This window comes from Caloenas nicobarica, chromosome 4, assembly GCF_036013445.1.
Source record: "Caloenas nicobarica isolate bCalNic1 chromosome 4, bCalNic1.hap1, whole genome shotgun sequence".
NCBI lineage: Eukaryota > Metazoa > Chordata > Aves > Columbiformes > Columbidae > Caloenas > Caloenas nicobarica.
In genome coordinates this window covers 1,582,947-1,599,715 of record NC_088248.1, presented here as the reverse complement: position 1 = coordinate 1,599,715, position 16,769 = coordinate 1,582,947, and the positions used below count along the sequence as shown (strand labels likewise).

At 59.7% G+C, this 16,769-nt stretch overlaps 1 protein-coding gene across 2 annotated transcripts; it reads right to left on the bottom strand.

The window, feature by feature from the left end:
• Window positions 1–1,610: 1,610 nt before the first annotated feature.
• On the bottom strand, window positions 1,611–16,255 carry RBPMS (RNA binding protein, mRNA processing factor). 2 transcript variants are annotated; one of them, XM_065633594.1, is made up of 9 exons: window positions 16,154–16,255; window positions 10,613–10,690; window positions 10,076–10,114; window positions 9,865–9,927; window positions 8,884–9,034; window positions 7,463–7,593; window positions 5,636–5,705; window positions 4,500–4,605; window positions 1,611–3,237 (listed from the first exon to the last, which is right to left on the bottom strand). In XM_065633594.1, exons 1-7 carry the CDS (start codon window positions 16,214–16,216, stop codon window positions 5,643–5,645), a joined length of 588 nt encoding a protein of 195 aa, XP_065489666.1. In that variant the 5' UTR covers window positions 16,217–16,255; the 3' UTR covers window positions 1,611–3,237; window positions 4,500–4,605; window positions 5,636–5,642. The 2 variants fall into 2 exon arrangements, with proteins under 2 accessions (XP_065489666.1, XP_065489667.1); XM_065633595.1 differs by lacking the exons at window positions 4,500–4,605; window positions 5,636–5,705.
• Window positions 16,256–16,769: the final 514 nt, after the last annotated feature.

Below are 16,769 nucleotides of genomic sequence, written 5' to 3'. Positions count from 1 at the left end.
TTGTCTGAGTTTGGGGCTGTAATTTCATATTAGAAGATACTGCTACTGAAAAAGCTGCTGGAAAAAAAAGAAAGCAAGGTGCTGTTGAAAAAGCGGGGTGCTCGTCTCCGTGGTTTGAAGTGTCCCCCCGGAGCAGGCGCTGGTGGCCTGGGGGCGGCTGCCCCAGCTCCGGGGACAGCTCTGGGCTTTTATTAGATGCTTTTTATAAGAGGTGCCCTGCGTGAGCCGGTGTGTGCCGTTATCCCCGTCCTTCCCGGGCGGTGCGATGGCTCCGAGCTGCTTCGCTCCCAGCCTGCGTGCAGCCTGGCCAAACCCCAGTGCTGGCTCATCTTCCCTCTCCCGGCTTTATTTTTCCTTCCCCCTCTCCCGACGAGGCCCGTGGGTGTCGGGCTCCCTCCTCCTCCCCGTCCCAGGCGCCGGCTCCGTCTGCCCTTTGCTGTCCCTGCCCTCGTGTCCCTTCTCGTGGCACCATCCGCAGATCCCTGCCCGCGCCTCCGTACCACCCCCCGGGACTCCAGCCCCCGCTTCTCCCCTCTTCTTCCCCGACGGGGGGACCGGGAGTCCCTGGCACCCCGTTTTGCAACCTCCTGGTGTCCGCCAGCAGCTCGGGCCTTTCTGGCCGTTCCCTGATGGTCACGGGGAAGGAACGTTCCCCCGGCCGCCTGGGGAAAGGTCACCGCGGGCAAAGGGGACGCCGGGGCCGGGCGAGCGGTTCGGTGCTCCCTCCCCTGCCAACCAGGACAGTGCCCATCGGCACAGAGCCGAAAGCGTTTTGGCGCGGAGAGCGGGGAGAAACCAAAACCCTGGTTCGAGAGGTTAAATGTTTGCAGCAGGGCAGATGCTGCGCCCGGGCGAAGGGAGGACGCGTGAGCGTTTCATCGCTCTCTTAGCGAGGATGTTTGCTCACGAATCTGCTCCCGAGAGCATCTGTGGCTGAAGCGGTGCCCAGGTCGGAAAGAAAAAGACTCGGAAAAAAAAAGCTGTGACTTGCAGGGGAATTATCACCCAATACTGAGGGCTTAACTCCCCAGCTCATCCCCACCAGCCGCGTTTCAAGTGACACCGCCAGGCCTTTTTCTTCCGCCCCGGACATTTCGCAGCGCTGTGATGGGGTCCTTTCCGCGCCGCTGGCCAGGCTGCGTTTGCTCCTGGTACTTTGTTTCTGGAGTCTGAGGCTCCCGGGAACGCTGGTCACGCTTATCGGAGCGGAGGAGGGAGGCGGAATTTCTAGGCTGGGCTTACGGACCGAGCATTTGAAAATTCTCAGCGTGTTAAAAAAAAAAAAAAAAATCATCTGGCCCTTCGTCTCTAGGTTACAATTGCCTCTTCTGCGGCTGAGCTCATGGAAAATCGCCGCTTAACTTGTGCGCTCGGTGCCAAGACGAGTAGGTTTAAGAACTAACTGATAACATCTTTGTAAACTTGGAGTCATTTCTTTAAAGTCTGCTGCTCCTTCCAGCCTGGGTTTTGGAGCTTTCCTAGAGCTCCAAAGCAGGACGGATTCTGCCCTGAAAAATCACCTTTAAGTACCCCGAGGGGAAGGAGGCGGCCGGGGTCCCTCTCCCCGTTCCTCACCAGACACACAGCACACGACGACAACGCTCTGCACGTAACTTAACAATCACCACTGCTTTTATTTCTAAAAAAAAAAAAAAATTAACAATAGAAAAGTACCTTTAAACATATTTCCAAAAAAGCGGAGTAGACAACGTGGGAGCTTCTCTCCTCTCCCCACAAGACAAAGTACAGGAAATAGTTTGCTAAAAGAGTTAAGTCCATTGCTCGGAAATGCTGGTATCGTTCCATTTAAAGCTGCTCCACGGTTTGTCTTGGGATTGATTTCTTCTCACGTTGCCTTTATCTGTCCCGCTTTTGACAGAAACCCCCAACAGGACAGTTTCCCATCTCACCATCTCTTCCCCCCCTGCTCCCCGCCAATTTGGCAGCTGAAATCTCTGCCGTCTTTATTTCGACCCACCCACGGAACGAAGGAAAGGAGGAAGAAAAAGGTGATGGTGTTTAACAACGCCACGAGCGCCCTGTCCCGGGCGCAGCTGAGCTCGGTGTTCCCTGGGGATAACGCTGGGGGAAAGGCCGGGAGGCGAGAAGAGCTTTGCGCCTCCTTTTTGCAAGAAACCGAAATTCGGGGCTTTTTAAAAAATTTATTTAATTTTGCTTTGCTCTTTCTTTTTCCAAATTCCTCCCGGAGCAAGAAAGAGGAGAGACTGGCACGTCGAGCGGTCTCTGTGCGGGTATCTCGGCAAACGTGGCAGATCCTGCCCCACGGGTGTCCGCAGCCTCTTTGCTCGTGGAAACACGGAAACGTGACGCAGCAGCAGCCGGACCGGCAGAACCGCGGTGCTCAAACCCCGCTCAGCCCAGCGCTTTGGCCTAACGCTAGGCGGGCGCCTAAGCCTCTCAGCTTGCTCAGGACTCGCCTAACCTTGAGTAAGCTGGTGAAGCGAGGGTTTGGTTTTTGGTTTTTGGTTTGTTGTTTTTTTTTTTTATCTCATACAGCAGTCTGCGTTGCCCATCGCAACCCGGAGCAGTCCTGGCAGGAGGAGGACGTGGATTGTCCCCTTTTGGTGCCCGCGCGGCTGGTCTGTGCCCATCGCCGGTCCCCGCGCTGCCGGAGCGCGCACAGCGAGCCGTGCAGCGCAGCCCTCAGGTACAGAAAAAGTCACCGTCACAAAGTTCCCCGCTGTCCCCACCTGCTCGTCGTCTGGTAAAACGGGGAAGAAAAGGGTAATACTGTAAGTGTGCGCAGACGTGTGGCTGGCGCGGCCGGGATGGGGAGCACAACTCCGGCAGACCGCGCGTCTGCAGCCGGCGGGGCAGGGAATGGAGAGCCTGGATTACACGCGCTCGAAAGTCGCGCACAGTATCCCGTGGTCCGACCCAGTGTAAGATTGTCCTGTTTAGGAGGTTTGGTACAAAAATACTTGCTCTCATTTTGGTTTTTGTTGTTGTTGTTGTTGTTCGGTTTTTGTAGTCCGCTTTCCTATGGTTCTGTTTGAAAACAACTTTTCAAACACTACAGCAATGCCTGTCAAAACCATGCTTTCAGAAGTAACGCGCTCTTTCTTACAAATATACAGTGTAAAAGAGGAAAATATTATTACTAGGTATGCTCGTCGTTTCTCTTCTAGGAGAGCAGATGTGTGATAGAGGCTGTGGGAAAGTCTTGGAGGAATCCAAACTTGGGTGAGGTTGTTGGGTTTTTTTGGTTTTTCAAGCCTGTAACAACAGAGAGGGATGTTAAAAAATAAAACAGAGCAGCCACGGTCTTGGGCTGAGGCAAAGCCGAGCAGGAGCCCGCTGGCCTCGCTTTGCTCCTCCCGATGGCCGTAGCCTCCGGGGTTTTAACGGAGGAGGCAGCAGCTGGGAAGCTGGAGAGTTAAATTTGAGCTGAATTTTGCACTTAGGAGGAATTCAAGTCTCTGTTGATCCAAGGCAGGAAGCGAGAAGGCAGCGAGATGAGATTACCGGGCAGGGAGGGGGGTAATTCAGAGGCATTCCTGGGCTGCCGAAACTCTCGCCCCCGATAACGAGATACGCGCTGGAACAGAACGGCAGAGCCGTGGTTTGGTGCCATGGTTTGGTGCCGTGGTTTGGTGCCGTGGTTTGGTGCTGTGGTTTGGTGCTGTGGTTTGGTGCTGTGGTTCGGTACTGTGGTTTGGTACCGTGGTTTGGTACCGTGGTTCGGTGCCGTGGTTTGGTACCGTGGTTCGGTGCTGTGGTTTGGTGCTGTGGTTCGGTGCCGTGGTTTGGTACCGTGGTTTGGTACCGTGGTTCGGTGCCGTGGTTTGGTACCGTGGTTCGGTGCTGTGGTTTGGTACCGTGGTTCGGTGCTGTGGTTTGGTACCGTGGTTCGGTACTGTGGTTCGGTGCCGTGGTTTGGTACTGTGGTTCGGTGCTGTGGTTTGGCGCCGTGGTTTGGTGCCGTGGTTTGGTACTGTGGTTTGGTACTGTGGTTTGGTACCGTGGTTTGGTACCGTGGTTTGGTACTGTGGTTCGGTGCCGTGGTTTGGTACCGTGGTTTGGTACCGTGGTTTGGTACCGTGGTTCGGTGCCGTGGTTTGGTACCGTGGTTTGGTACCGTGGTTTGGTACCGTGGTTTGGTACTGTGGTTTGGTACCGTGGTTTGGTACCGTGGTTTGGTACCGTGGTTTGGTACTGTGGTTTGGTACCGTGGTTTGGTGCCGTGGTTTGGTACCGTGGTTTGGTACCGTGGTTTGGTACTGTGGTTCGGTACCGTGGTTCGGTACCGTGGTTTGGTACCGTGGTTTGGTACTGTGGTTTGGTACTGTGGTTCGGTGCTGTGGTTTGGCGCCGTGGTTCGGTACCGTGGTGGGAGCAGCCAGGCTGCCCCGCAGGGCTCCACCCCAGGGCACATTCCTGCTCCCCCGGGGACATCCCCACTGATTTCCTCACCCTTCCACCCCTCCCCGAAGCGGCAGAGGGGCCGCGTCCCCCCGAGCGCCGCGCTGCAGCCTTACCAGCGCGCTGCGGGTTTGCGGAGAGCGCGCCAACCCGGGAGCCGCCTCGGAAGACTCGGTTCGTACCCACAAGACTGACTGCAGGCCACCATCACACACCTGAGACCTGCCGGGGGACACAGCAGAGGGTCAGGGGCGCTGACAGCCGGCGGTCACCGCGCTGTGTCCCTGTCCGGCTGGGGGAGCCGGGAGGTCACCAAGCTGGGGGTCCCCAGCCCTCCCGTCCAGGCCGAGCCCGTCCCCTCCCCAGCGACAGGCGCCAGCACCAGAGGAAACGGCCTCGCGTTGCGCCAGCGCAGGTTGAGGTTGGATTTTGGGAACAATTTCTTCCCCCAAGGGCTGTGGGGCATTGGAACAGGCCGCCCAGGGCAGTGCTGGAGTCACCATCCCCGGAGGGGCTGGACAGACGGACATGAGGTTCTCAGGACGTGGGGCAGTGCCAAGGTCAGGGTGACAGTTGGACTGGATGATCTTGAGGGTCTCTTCCAAACAAAATGATTCTATGAGATTAAGAAACCTCCTTTTTGGGGCAGGGTTGGGCACTCGGGAAGCTGACAGCCCTTCCCCGGGTTGTGTGGTGGCCGTGCTGCCTGGGTGGGTTATGGGTGGCCTCAATCTTGAGGGTCTTTTCCAACCAAAATGATTCTATGGTTCTATCCTCGCGCCCATGGCAGCTACCAGGGTGGCTGCAGGAAGGTGGAGCCGTTCCACGGGGTGCGCTCAGCTCCCCTTCCCAAATACGGCTCTGTGCTTACATGTTAACCTGGAAACCTTGGCTCGCTCCATATTTTGGAAGAACTGCTGGTTCCCAGAGCCTCGCCGCTCCCTATTTTTATCTGCTGAGCCTAAAATAGCCGGTAAGTGCTTTTGGGGTCCAAGTCTCGGCTCGGCTGCAGCCGCGGCCGGTCCCGCTGCCCTCCAGGGTGCGGGGCCAGGCAGGGCGGTGGCGCAGGAGCACCGGCCCAGCCTCTGCCCCCTTTTCCATCGGCATCCCTTCGTTTATTTATCCACAAAAGGCTGAGTTATTCAGCGAGTGTATCTGGCCAGCTGGGTGACCCCGTAGCGGCGGCGGGGGGAGCTCGGGGCGAGCGCGGAGGTGGCCCCAGCCCCACCGGGCGGGAGGAGGCGACACTCACCCAGCGTTCAGCAGAACTGACGGGACTTCCAGCCCTGAGAACCAGCCTCGGAGGGAGGGAGCCAGCGCATCTGCAGACACACGAGGGCAGAGGGTGAGAGGGGGGCCAGCCACCCCCCCAGCCCTCCCCAGGCACAGAGAGGTCGAAACGCACACGGCGTGGCCATCCCAGCTCCAGTCTGGCCAGTAACAGCAGCTGGGGCTGAGCACGGACTCCAGCAGCAGGACGGAGCTGGGACGGTCTCACCGGGGCTCGTCCCTGCTTAAAACCTGCAAATCCCACACGAGACGGGGAGGGAAAAGTTCCACCCCGTCCCGATTTCCAAGCAAATCCTGTAAAGCAGCTCCAGTTCAGGTGGCGGCACCCCTCTGCGGGGCCCCCCAGCAGCCTGGGGTGACGGGGAAGGTGCCACCCGCATCCTCCCCGCCGCGCTGGGAGCACCTGAAGGCTCTATAACCACAGCGGGTACTATTTCTTCAAGCCCGGGTTTTCCCGGGGGACCCTCACAAAGCCAGGCTCATCCTCACGCCTCCGTTTCCTCCGCCGGCCGTTTCCTCAGCCTCCCGAGCGGCACAAGTGCTGCCTGTTCGCCAGCGATTTGACGAGGCAAGTATGTCGCTGCAATAATATTTACCGCCGCTCTTCCTACAAACAGCAGAGCCTGGAAAGCCGGAGTTTCATCCAAAGGCTGCGGCTGGTTTGTATGCTGAGCGATTTTCCTCCAGGGCTAAAAGCCTTTTCGATGTGACTTATCCACCAAGTCTGTTTCCAGGTCGTTGTTTCCTCCAGCTCCCGTACAAGCCGGAGCCGAGGTGTGAAAGCCGCGGTGATGTCCTGTTCCCCCCCCGCCATGGCAGGGGTCTCATCCCAGCATCCTCACAATGCCGCTCCAGTGCTGGCCATTCCCCAAAGGCCAAGAACTACCAAGAAAGCCTCCGCCGCCCCCATTTCCACATCTTCTCTTCTCTTCCCGGCTCCTCTCCTGAGGTGGGTGGTTAATTTTTAACGGCTGCGTGCTGCCATCACCCCAAATAGTGCTTGCGACAAGAGAGCGCCTTGTCAAGGAAAGACGGGTCGTCCATTCGCACGTCACTTGCCCAGGGAGGGACAAGCACCCCAGCAATGCTGGATGGGCAGCAGGGGGTTCAGGAGCCCCCATCTTGTGGTGAGAGCCCGGCCCAGGTGCCCAGAGAGGTGGTGGCTGAACCATCCCTGGAGACATCCCAGGCCAGGCTGGACGGGGCTCTGAGCGACCTGAGCTGGTGCAGATGTCCCTGCTCATGGCAGGGGGGGCACTGGGGGAGCTGGGAAGGTCCCTCCAACCCAAACCATCCTGTGGTTCTATGATCTCGCACCGTGCCAGCAGCCAGATGGCTCATTCGGTGCCAGGACTGATGGGGATGGTCCAGCCACTGAGAGCATTCTGCATCCCGCATCCCTCATCCTGCATCCCGCATCCTGCATCCCGCATCCCGCATCCTGCATCCCGCATCCCGCATCCCGCATCCCTCATCCCGCATCCTGCATCCTGCATCCCGCATCCTGCATCCCTCATCCTGCATCCTGCATCCCGCATCCTGCATCCTGCATCCCGCATCCCGCATCCTGCATCCCTCATCCTGCATCCTGCATCCCGCATCCTGCATCCCTCCCCGCCTGCCCTGGTGCGGGCGAGAGTGCAGGTAGGAAGGGAGAGGTGTCCTGGCTACATTTGGAGGGGGACAGTGCCTGTTAGAGGTTAGCGGTGCGGTGAGCACCCTGAGGATAGGAAGGGGGTCAGGGCGGGTAGGGGGGTGAGCGCAGTGGTGGCAGATGGGTCCGAATTACCTGGGCGTGCAGCGAAGCAGGGTAGGTGAAAGCAGGAGGAGGTAGGGCAGGCGCTAACTCCGCCGGGTACAGAGGGTACGGCCCCCACACTTCAGGGCTACTGGGGTAGAGTGCGGGCACCGTGAGCTCGTCTGCAAGAAAAGAAGAAGGAGAGTTAACGCCGGCTGCTGTCCCCGCAGTGCCTCGTGCTGTTCGGCCTTTCTTCTCCACCCCGACAGCAGGTGGGGGCACGAGCGGAGCTGATCCCCTGTAGACAAGCGATGTGCCATGTGCTGCTGGTGAGAACTGACCCGAAAAGCCAACGCCGGCGCTGAACTCGCGGGGAACACGCGGCCAGCTGTGCCGCAGGGCCGGCTGCATCGCCGGGGTGGCCACGCTGAGCCCGTTATCCCTGCCAGCTTTAATTACCCCAGGGGTCTGGTGCTGGCTAGCTCGAAGGAGAGCGTGCGGCGGTGAGATGAGGAACGGCGTCTGCGCAGAGATGGATACGGCGCGTTCACGGCAAGACATCGCCCAGGTCTCCACCGAGACCCCAACCACGGCTTGAAAACCCCCCAGTGAAGCAGCACCGCAGGCTCCTCCACGTCACCTGCGCCAGGTCCTCTGGCCGTCACCTGCCCCGGGCCCTCTCCAGTGCCAGCAGAACCTCTGGGGACCCCGTGCTCCTGGGGCCACCATGCTTGGGGCAACCAGGTGCTCCTGCTTCCAAGTCACCCCAGCGTTCACCGTCACCGCCCCCCGCGGCATCTCCGCTCCCTCTGGCAGCCCAGCATTTTACATCCACCTGTGACGCCTGTGCAACATCAAATCGCTTGAATAAGGTTTTTTTCCCGGAGCAAATGAGGCTGAGAGAGTTGGGGTGTTCAGCCTGGAGAAGAGAAGCTCCAGGAAGACCTTATTGTGGCCTTTCCAGACTTAAAAGGGGCCGGTAAGAAAGATGGGGACAGACTTTTGCGCAGGGCCTGTTGAGATAGGAGAAAGGATGATAGTTTTGAACTAAAGGAGGGAGATGCAGGTTGGACATGAAGAAATCGTTTGTGCTGAGGGTGGTGAGAGCCTGGCCCAGGTGCCCAGAGAGGTGGTGGCTGAACCATCCCTGGAGACATCCCAGGCCAGGCTGGACGGGGCTCTGAGCGACCTGAGCTGGTGCAGATGTCCCTGCTCATGGCAGGGGGGGCGCTGGGGGGGCTGGGGAGGGCCCTCCAACACAAACCCTTCCAAGATTCTACAAACCCAACCTCATCCTCTTCAACTCAACCTCCCCCACTCAACCTCAACCTCTTCAATCTCCTTGACCCAACTTCAACCCCATCTCAACCTTCTCAACCTGAGCTGGTGCAGATGTCCCTGCTCATGGCAGGGGGGCACTGGGGGGGCTGGGAAGGGCCCTCCAACCCAAATTACTCTGTGATTCCACTTACAGGGCTCACGGGCGATGAACTGCGGGACGGCGGTGGGGAGCGGCGCGCTGGGGTTGGGGGTCCCCACCAACTTGCTCTTGGCCATCTTGGTGTTGGCCTTGGCGAACTCCAGCCGCAGCGTCTGGGGGATCTCGGGGTCGAAGCGGATGCCCTGCGGGGAGGGAAGGAGGCCCGGCGGGGGGTGAGCACCCCTCAGCAAAAATAACCCCAGGCTGGGATTTATTTTTTGTCAACTTCCAGCGTTGAAACGAGATAATTTGCTGGGCCGCGGGGCGGCTCGCGTTCCTCCGGCGTCGTTAGCACCGGCACCGTATTTGGCAGTCGGCATCCTGCACGGCCGAGCTCTTATCCAGAGGGATTAGCGCAGCCAAAAAAAAAAAAAGGTTTACATCGAAAATGAAGTCAAGAAAAAACCAAACAAACGAACAAAAACCAAAACCAGGGAGGAATTAGAGAATTACACGGTCCTCCCCTGATGGTTTTCAGGTGAACTCCACACAGGTAGGAGGGAGCTGCTAAAGGAAAGTGAAATTTGCTCTATCTTCTGATTTTTTTTCCTAAAGCAGGAGGCTGAGAGCTCAGAGGAGCGCGGTGAGGTGGCTGAATAACCAGCCGGTGAGGAACTCTAGTCTAAGCAGCATCAGGGTGGGATTTTTTTTTCCCCCGTGTATTTTTTTCCTTCTCCTCGCGAGCTTTTGCAGCTTGAGCTGGTATTTTTCCCACTGGACAAGCAGGAAAGGCGTCCGTCTCTCATGGACTCATATCAAACAATTTAATGTTTTTTATTCCTTCCTTTATCGTTTTACCCGCAGGTTGAATTCATGGGGTTCAAGCCAGGGATGCTGGATGGGGATCGGCCGGAGGGACCGGGAAGCACCGGGACCAGCTGGGGCAGGAGAACATGCACGACCCCGGGGATGGAGGAATTCGGAGAGATTTGGGGAACGAAGGGGAGCGGATGGAACGATGTGGCACACTCACGTTCAGCGCGTTCTTGGCCGCCTCGGCCTCGGAGCGGCTGTCGAAGCTGACGAAGCCCACGGGCTGCGGAGGAAGGAGAGAGGGGCAGACGTGAGGATGATGGGGAGCAGCGGAGGGTCCCCCCACCATCCCGGGGACACGGGGAGGGGGTGGCGCAGCGGGGGGCGGGGATGCCCCAGGATGCTCGGCCCCCGTTTTGAGCAGCTCCTACCTGCTTGGAGGTGAGTTTGATGAGAGACCCTTCGTACCCCTGTAAGGAAAGAATAAAAGAAGGGTTTTTTTGGTGGAGATCTCTGTGATTTGGCTGTCCCTCCGTGGAGGGAAACCTCCTGCATCCATCAGCCGGCTGAGCTTGCCAAGGCTCAGCACCAGCTTGGGGATTTTTGCAGGATTGCCGCTGGATTTTTGCAGGGATGCTGCATTCCTGAATAGTATTCTCCTTCTTATTTGGAAAAAAACACTGTCTGAGCTCCAGATCTAGCAGGGTCAAGAGACCCAAAAGGTTTGCAGTCAACTTGTGCTGTTAAACGGGGTGCAAGTCAACGTGCAATTAAAACCCCAGCGCAATCAGAGCGCCCGATGCCATTTGTCGGTGTTTTACCGGGCGCAGTAAGTTGTTTCGGTGAATAAAATGACCCAATTATTTGGGAAACCAGCGGGTGCTCGCAGGTCCCACCCGGGTCGGTGGGGATGGGGCAGGGGCCCAGCGCAGCCCCGAGCTTCCAGCCCCACCTCCCCAATTTGGTACCTTAAAGGGCCTAAAGAGCAGGTAAAGTTCCCGGGGCTTGATGTCCAGGGGCAACCCGCTGACAAAGAGCGTCCTCACCTAGAAAAGAAGAAAAGAGGTTCCTGGAGACCCTCCCTCATCCCGGTCTTTGGGTAACCCCGATTCCACCGCCCCTGGGGCAACAGGGGTGGCCAGGAGGGATACAGGGGTGGAGAGGAACAAAGCGGATCTTGCCACCACCAAAAACCAGGAGCCTTCCACCGTCACCCCTGCCTGAGCTACAAAAAGTCGCTTTTGCCCACAGAAATTGGCCGGGCAGCCGCGATCTACCAGCGTGATAATCCCGTTACCAGCCCGGGAAGGTCAGGTAAGAAAATAATCCCTCAGCAGTAAACTCTGCTGGGTAAATAAGCCCTAAAAGTCCTCCCGCTGTGTCCCTGGGGACCTTATTTCCCCGCACCTTGGCAGCGTGGGGGTCCCCCAAAACCAGCCCCGTGGTTCATGGGGCTCCGTGGGGACGGTCAAACCAAACCCTGGGCAAGACCTGAGCGGGGATGGTTTTGGTTTATAACCAGTTTGTAACTGGGCAGGAGACCCCGACGGCTGGATCTGCTGCTGGTGCTTCACTCCTCAGCCCCAAATCGCACCCAAATCCCTCGGTGAGCCATGGCTGGGACCCCCCAGGCCACCCATGGGTGCCTGGGGCTGATGGCCCCAACGGGCCCCACCTGGACCCCCCTCCCACGTACCCTACCCGTGGCCCTGGGGCTGTGTTTGGGCTCAGATCCTGCTGGGGGGGCATTTGATGGCTGTAGCTTCTGATTTTCAGGCACCCCAATACCTCATGAGAGCTGGTTCTCGGGGGGGCTGGACCAAAGTGACCCACCCCTGGGTGACAAGCTGCCACATTTGGGCTGGAGGAGGGGAAAACCTTGGCGGGTTCTTTTGATTCTTTTTTTCTTGGAAGGGGGAAAGGGCCATGCAAAACAGCCAGAAACAGCCAACCCAGGGCGATTCTTCTGCTGACTTTTCTCCTTTCTCTTGCAGATAAGGTATCTGCCCCCCTCATCTCCCAGCAAACATTCCTGCTTTGTTTAACAAAACCTCTGGCTGACCTATAGCTCTTAAATAACAAAAGGTGCTCTGGCTGCTCCCACAGAGCCCTTATGGCAACATGATGCTGATACCCATCGCTGCTGGGTCCCCATTGCCGGGAGAAAATCCGAGGTCTGGGGGTGATGGAGAGAAAACCTGAGATCGGGAGAAAATCCAAGATCCGGGGTTGATGGAAAGAAAACCTGAGATCAGAGGGTGATGGAGCATCCCCCGGCGTTCAATGCTGCACCGTCTCCTGATGGAGACACTGCCTGAATTTCCCTGGGCAGGGATTCATCCAGAGGAGCTTCCCTCATATCCATGAAATTCAATGTATAGAAGGTAAATTTACCCTTTCCAAGGAAAAAAAAAATATATACATATTCCCCTTCAGAGAGGTGCAGCTGCCCTCCCGGCTGGGTTTTCCTCCCGAGGAGGCTGAGCATCCCCCGTGTTCCTGAAATCCAAACCCCTACCAGCCAGGCTCAACAGATAATTTCACCCCGTGGCAGCGCAGCAGATGAACAGGAGAGATAAAAGACCCTGAAAAACCCCTCCAAAATTCGGCCTCACCAAGGAAAGGCTTCTCCTTGCTAACGACTTGTTTTCCTGGAAAGTTCAAACGCGGGTCGGCCAAGTTTTAAACCATAAAATTACCCGGCGGCGAGCGGGAGAGAGAGAGAGAGGACTCCAAAGGGCCCCGGAGCTGCTTTCCAGCCCCAAAATGATGTTTGAAGGCTGGGGGGGTCTGGAAGTGGAAGGGCTATTTGAGTAGGTCCTACGTAAACAGCATCCCTTCGCTGGGTAACAAGCAGGTGGGAGGGTTTGGGACCAGCGGCAAAAGGGAGTGAATTCCCTGCAGGCTGGACAGATATATTTTTTTTGCCAAGGGAAAGATTTTTAGGCGGAAATATTTCTCCTGCCCTTAAATGGAAGCGGAGTTGGAGCCCGCGGGGAGCTGCCCCAGGCTTCCCCGCGCTGAGCCGTCCCGGGGGCTCGGCCCCCATCCTCTCCCAAAAATGCTCCCGGGGCAAAATCCTGCCCTTAGTGGGGGAAGAAAAAGAGCTTTATCGCAGAAACCCCATTTCAATTCTGCTGCGCAGACGTGTTTTTTCAGAGTTTCTTCTTGGGGAAGCGTTTCTCCATCTCTTCTTCTGGGTTGAATCTGGAGTGAAACCCAAGGTTTCTTCCAGGGGAAGCTGCTGGCCGCAGGTGCAGGACCTTGCGGGTGCCCTCCACCTCGCTTTCCTTCAGCGAGGATGGTGATGGCCACAGGACCGCACGGCGAGCACACCGAGTCCCCTTGCCATGTCCCTCCTGGTTTGGCCCCTCCTGGTGTTTACTGTCCCTGCAGAAAGTCTCCTCCTGTCCTTAGGAAGCCACCTCTGGCCCTGGCACATCCCTCCTGTGTGTCCCACTGTCACCTTATGCTGTCCCTCAACCACCACATCCAGTCTGGGAACTGGTTTAAGGGACACTGGAGAAGGTCTGGTGGCGTTTGCAGGGACAATCAGAGCTGGGGACAAACGAGGATGGGGGAACCTGGGCTAAGAGCTGACTGGGGTCTCCAGATAGTGGCTTGAGGACGGCCCCAGCCCTCCTCCTGCTCTTCCTCGCGTGAATCATAGAATCACAGAATCATTTTGGTTGGAAGAGACCCTCAAGATCCCTGAGTCCACCCATAACCCAGCCCTGGCACTGCCCCCTGTCCCTGAGAACCTCATGTCCGTCTGTCCAACCCCTCCAGGGATGGTGACCCCAGCACTGCCCTGGGCAGCCTGTTCCAATGCCCCACAGCCCTTGGGGGAAGAAATTGCTCCCCAGATCCAATCTGAACCTTGAAGCCACAAGCCAGGTTAGTCTCCCAAAGGTAAGCAGGCACCAGGGGGGTATTTGCCCACCTGGGACCCCCACCAGACGGCGGTACCCCCAGGGAAGTTGGGTACCCTGAGGGATGCCGGGTGCCCCGCGGGCGCCGTCACGCTCCCCTACCCCTGCGGAAACCACCCCCAGTAGACTTTAACAGGCCGGGGACAGGAGGGGAGAGGCGGACGGCGTCCGGGTGATTCATTTACGAGGTATTTAATTACCTCCTTCAGCCCCAGCTCCCCATCCACTGCCTTCCAGCAGGGGCTCGCTTTAATTTTCTACCAGCCGATTAGCCGCTTGGCTGCCCGCCGCCGGGAAGCTGGAGGGTGACGGCACAGGGTCCGGACGGAGCTGGAACACACGGCAAGCCCAGCCTTTCCCCCCGGCACAGGGGGGTCCTGCCTGCCCCCGCGGCGGGGTGCATTCCATCCCCGCGGGGATTAGCCCTTGCGTAAATATTCTCTCGGTTAATGGAGCGTCCCCCTCGGCTGGGTTTAGATTCCCGGGCTGGGTGTAAGCACGCCAGCAACCCGCAAAACTCCCCGATATAAACATGGCCGAGGGATGACGGATCCTCCGTCCCGGGGATGCAGAAGGGCTGGACCGGCAGCAGAACATCGGGCGGATGATGGGAGGAGAGGAGCAGCCCTTGGGAAAGAGCGAGCGCGGAGCAGCGTCGGGGCTGGAACGAGGAAGCGGCGAAGGAAAAGCCAAGGGAGCAGCTGGGGGATTGCAACAGAGCCAAGGAGCTGCGGGCACGGGTGGGAGGTCACACACGGCCCCGTCCCCCCCCGGGGCTGGCTCCCGATCGCCCCGGAAAGGAGAGGAGGCACAAGCACGGGGGAGATGCGATGCAGGGGCCATGGGGACAAACCTTATCCCCCTGCTGGGGACCTTCCTCCCCAGAATCCATCCCGGGGGTCCCCTCCTCACACTCGGTCCCCCCCACGCTGAGGGATCTGGCATGGGATGGGGCAGAGGGCCGCCAGCCGGGCTCTCCAGAGCCGCTCCGTTACCAAATAAGGCCTCCGTCGTGCCTTTTACATGCCGTTCTCACCCAGCCGGAGTGACGTGACCTCCTTTCCAAATTGCTCTGTCCCCGCCAGGCTCCTCCGCAGGGACCCCCCTGCCCGGGGGTCCCTCTAGGGGGGGAGGCGAGAGGGATGGGGAGGATGCCCCAGGGTGCCAGGCACAGGCAGTGGGACCCCAGCCAGCCTGAGGAGGAGGAGTGGGGATGAAGCAGGGGCTTGTCCCCCATCACTGCACCCCAGTCTACCTCCCTGGGATGGGTGCTGCTTCTCCCTCTTTTTTGTGGGGGCATGAGGCTGGAAGGCAAACCCCAGGGAGAGGAGAGGGCTGCAGGGTGCTGGGCACCCCCCGCTTCCCTTACGCTTGAGCAAATACTCGAAAGCACCAGCTCTTCCAGCCAGGGTTGGCAAAAACTTGTGCCAGGAAAATACCTGCCCAGCATGCAGGCACGGGCAGCCCTCGCCCTCCTAACACCGGGACATGGCAGGGGACCCCAGCACCTCGCAGCTGTCCCCTCCTGGGTCTCATCGTGTCCACCAGCCCCCTGCTCAAGGTTAGGGGTTCCCCCAGGGCCAGCAGTGCGAGGGCCAGCCCCTCGCCCCCCTGGATCCTGCCCTTCGCCGGCACAACACACACCACACCGCTTGGGAAGTCCTCCGGGACATCTCCCACGGCCGTGCCCCATCGCCGCGTCACCTGCAAGGACCCAGCGGCATCGCCTGGCTCTCACCCAGCAAGGCCACCAGCACTTCGGCCCCCAAAATTCCCTTTTATCGAAGCGCTTTGGGGAAACTTTGAGAAGTTTCAGGGCGGAACCACTTCACTGGAGATGGCTCTGAAATAAAAACATGAAGGCGAGCGGATCTGCGGTGCCTGCATCCCGGCGTTATCCATCAACCCGAGACCCCATGGAGACGGGCGGGTGCAGAGCGGCGGGTGAAAGGTAAGGAGCAGATCCCTATCGCCCGCTTGCACCCTCCCAAAGTCCACATTCCCCGCTCAAGGTCATGGGCAAAACCAGGAACTTGGGCAGCAGCCACGGAGAACAAAAAAAAAACCACTCCGGTCCCCGCGGCGTGGGCGCGGGGTTTGTCACCCGCGGGGACAGGGCTGTTTCATACATCTGTGGGGTGAGACCCGCTGCGGGGGGAGGGACACAAGGGCCACCGCACGCAGGGTACCCACTGGCACCGTCACCCCACATGCCACCCCGGCACCGTCCCCAGGGCGAGGCTTTTTTGTCCCCTTCATGTCCCCTGCGCCCGGTGTCCTCCGCCGCGGGGGGCAGAGGGGTGTTCGCGGGGACACCCGCGGGGGGACACGCGGTGGCCCCGCGGGGAGGGGGGTCCCCGGGCGCGGGGGATGCGCTGCCCGCCGCTCGCCCCCGGCAGAGCCCGGGGTACCCGGCGCCGGGGACACCGACGGGACCCCCGTCCGGCGCAGACCCCCCGGCGGTGCGTGGGCACCCGCGGAGCGCAGCCCCCCGGGGTCGCGGGTGGGGGGGCGATGCCGGATCCCTCCCCCCTCCCAAACCCCCACCCCGTGGGGGGGGTCTCCCCCCCCCGCTACCTCCTCCTCGGGCAGGCCGGTGTCGGCGGGGCCGCCCTCCCGCTCGGCGGGGAGGCTGCTCATGGTGCGTCCGGCCCCGCTCCGCGTCCCGCCGGCGGCAGCCGCGGCCGGGGCGGGCGGTGCTGAAGGCTGGGCCACGGGGGGGGACCGGGGGGACCGGGGCGGGGCGGTGGGGACCGGGGGAGGGACGGGGCGGGGAGAGGGAGGGGGCGGGATGGGGATGGGGGAGCGGCCGGGGGATGGAGGGACGAGGGCTGGGGGGCCGTGGGATGCGTGCTGCAGGGCTGGGGACGCGGCACGGAAGGGTGGTGACACGGGATGCGGTCCTAGGGACGTGGGGCGCAGGACCACAGACCTGGGCGTACAGGACAGAAGGCTGGGGACATGGGACACAAGGCTGGGGACAAAAACCACACGGCTGTGGATACAGGGCACGGGGCTGGGGACATGGACGCAGTCCTGGGACATGAGACAGAGCGCTGCAGCAGGGCTGTGGGGCAGGAGAGGGGACAGTGCTGGTGGCACAGGGCACCGGATGGGGAGCAGGGCCCCGGGGGCTGGCCAGTGGCAGGGAGGTGACGTCCCCACCGGGGACTCTCAGGTGAGTGGGTGGCTG

Coding starts and splice junctions, on each gene's coding strand:
- RBPMS (XM_065633594.1), bottom strand. CDS start 16,216: ATGAGCAGCCTCCCCGCCGAGCGGGAGGGCGGCCCCGCCGACACCGGC. Junction 10,691..16,153: donor CCGGCCTGCCCGAGGAGGAG/GTAGCGGGGGGG, acceptor CTTCTTTTCTAG/GTGAGGACGCTCTTTGTCAG. Junction 5,706..7,462: donor CTGCTTCGCTGCACGCCCAG/GTAATTCGGACC, acceptor GTGTGTCTGCAG/ATGCGCTGGCTCCCTCCCTC.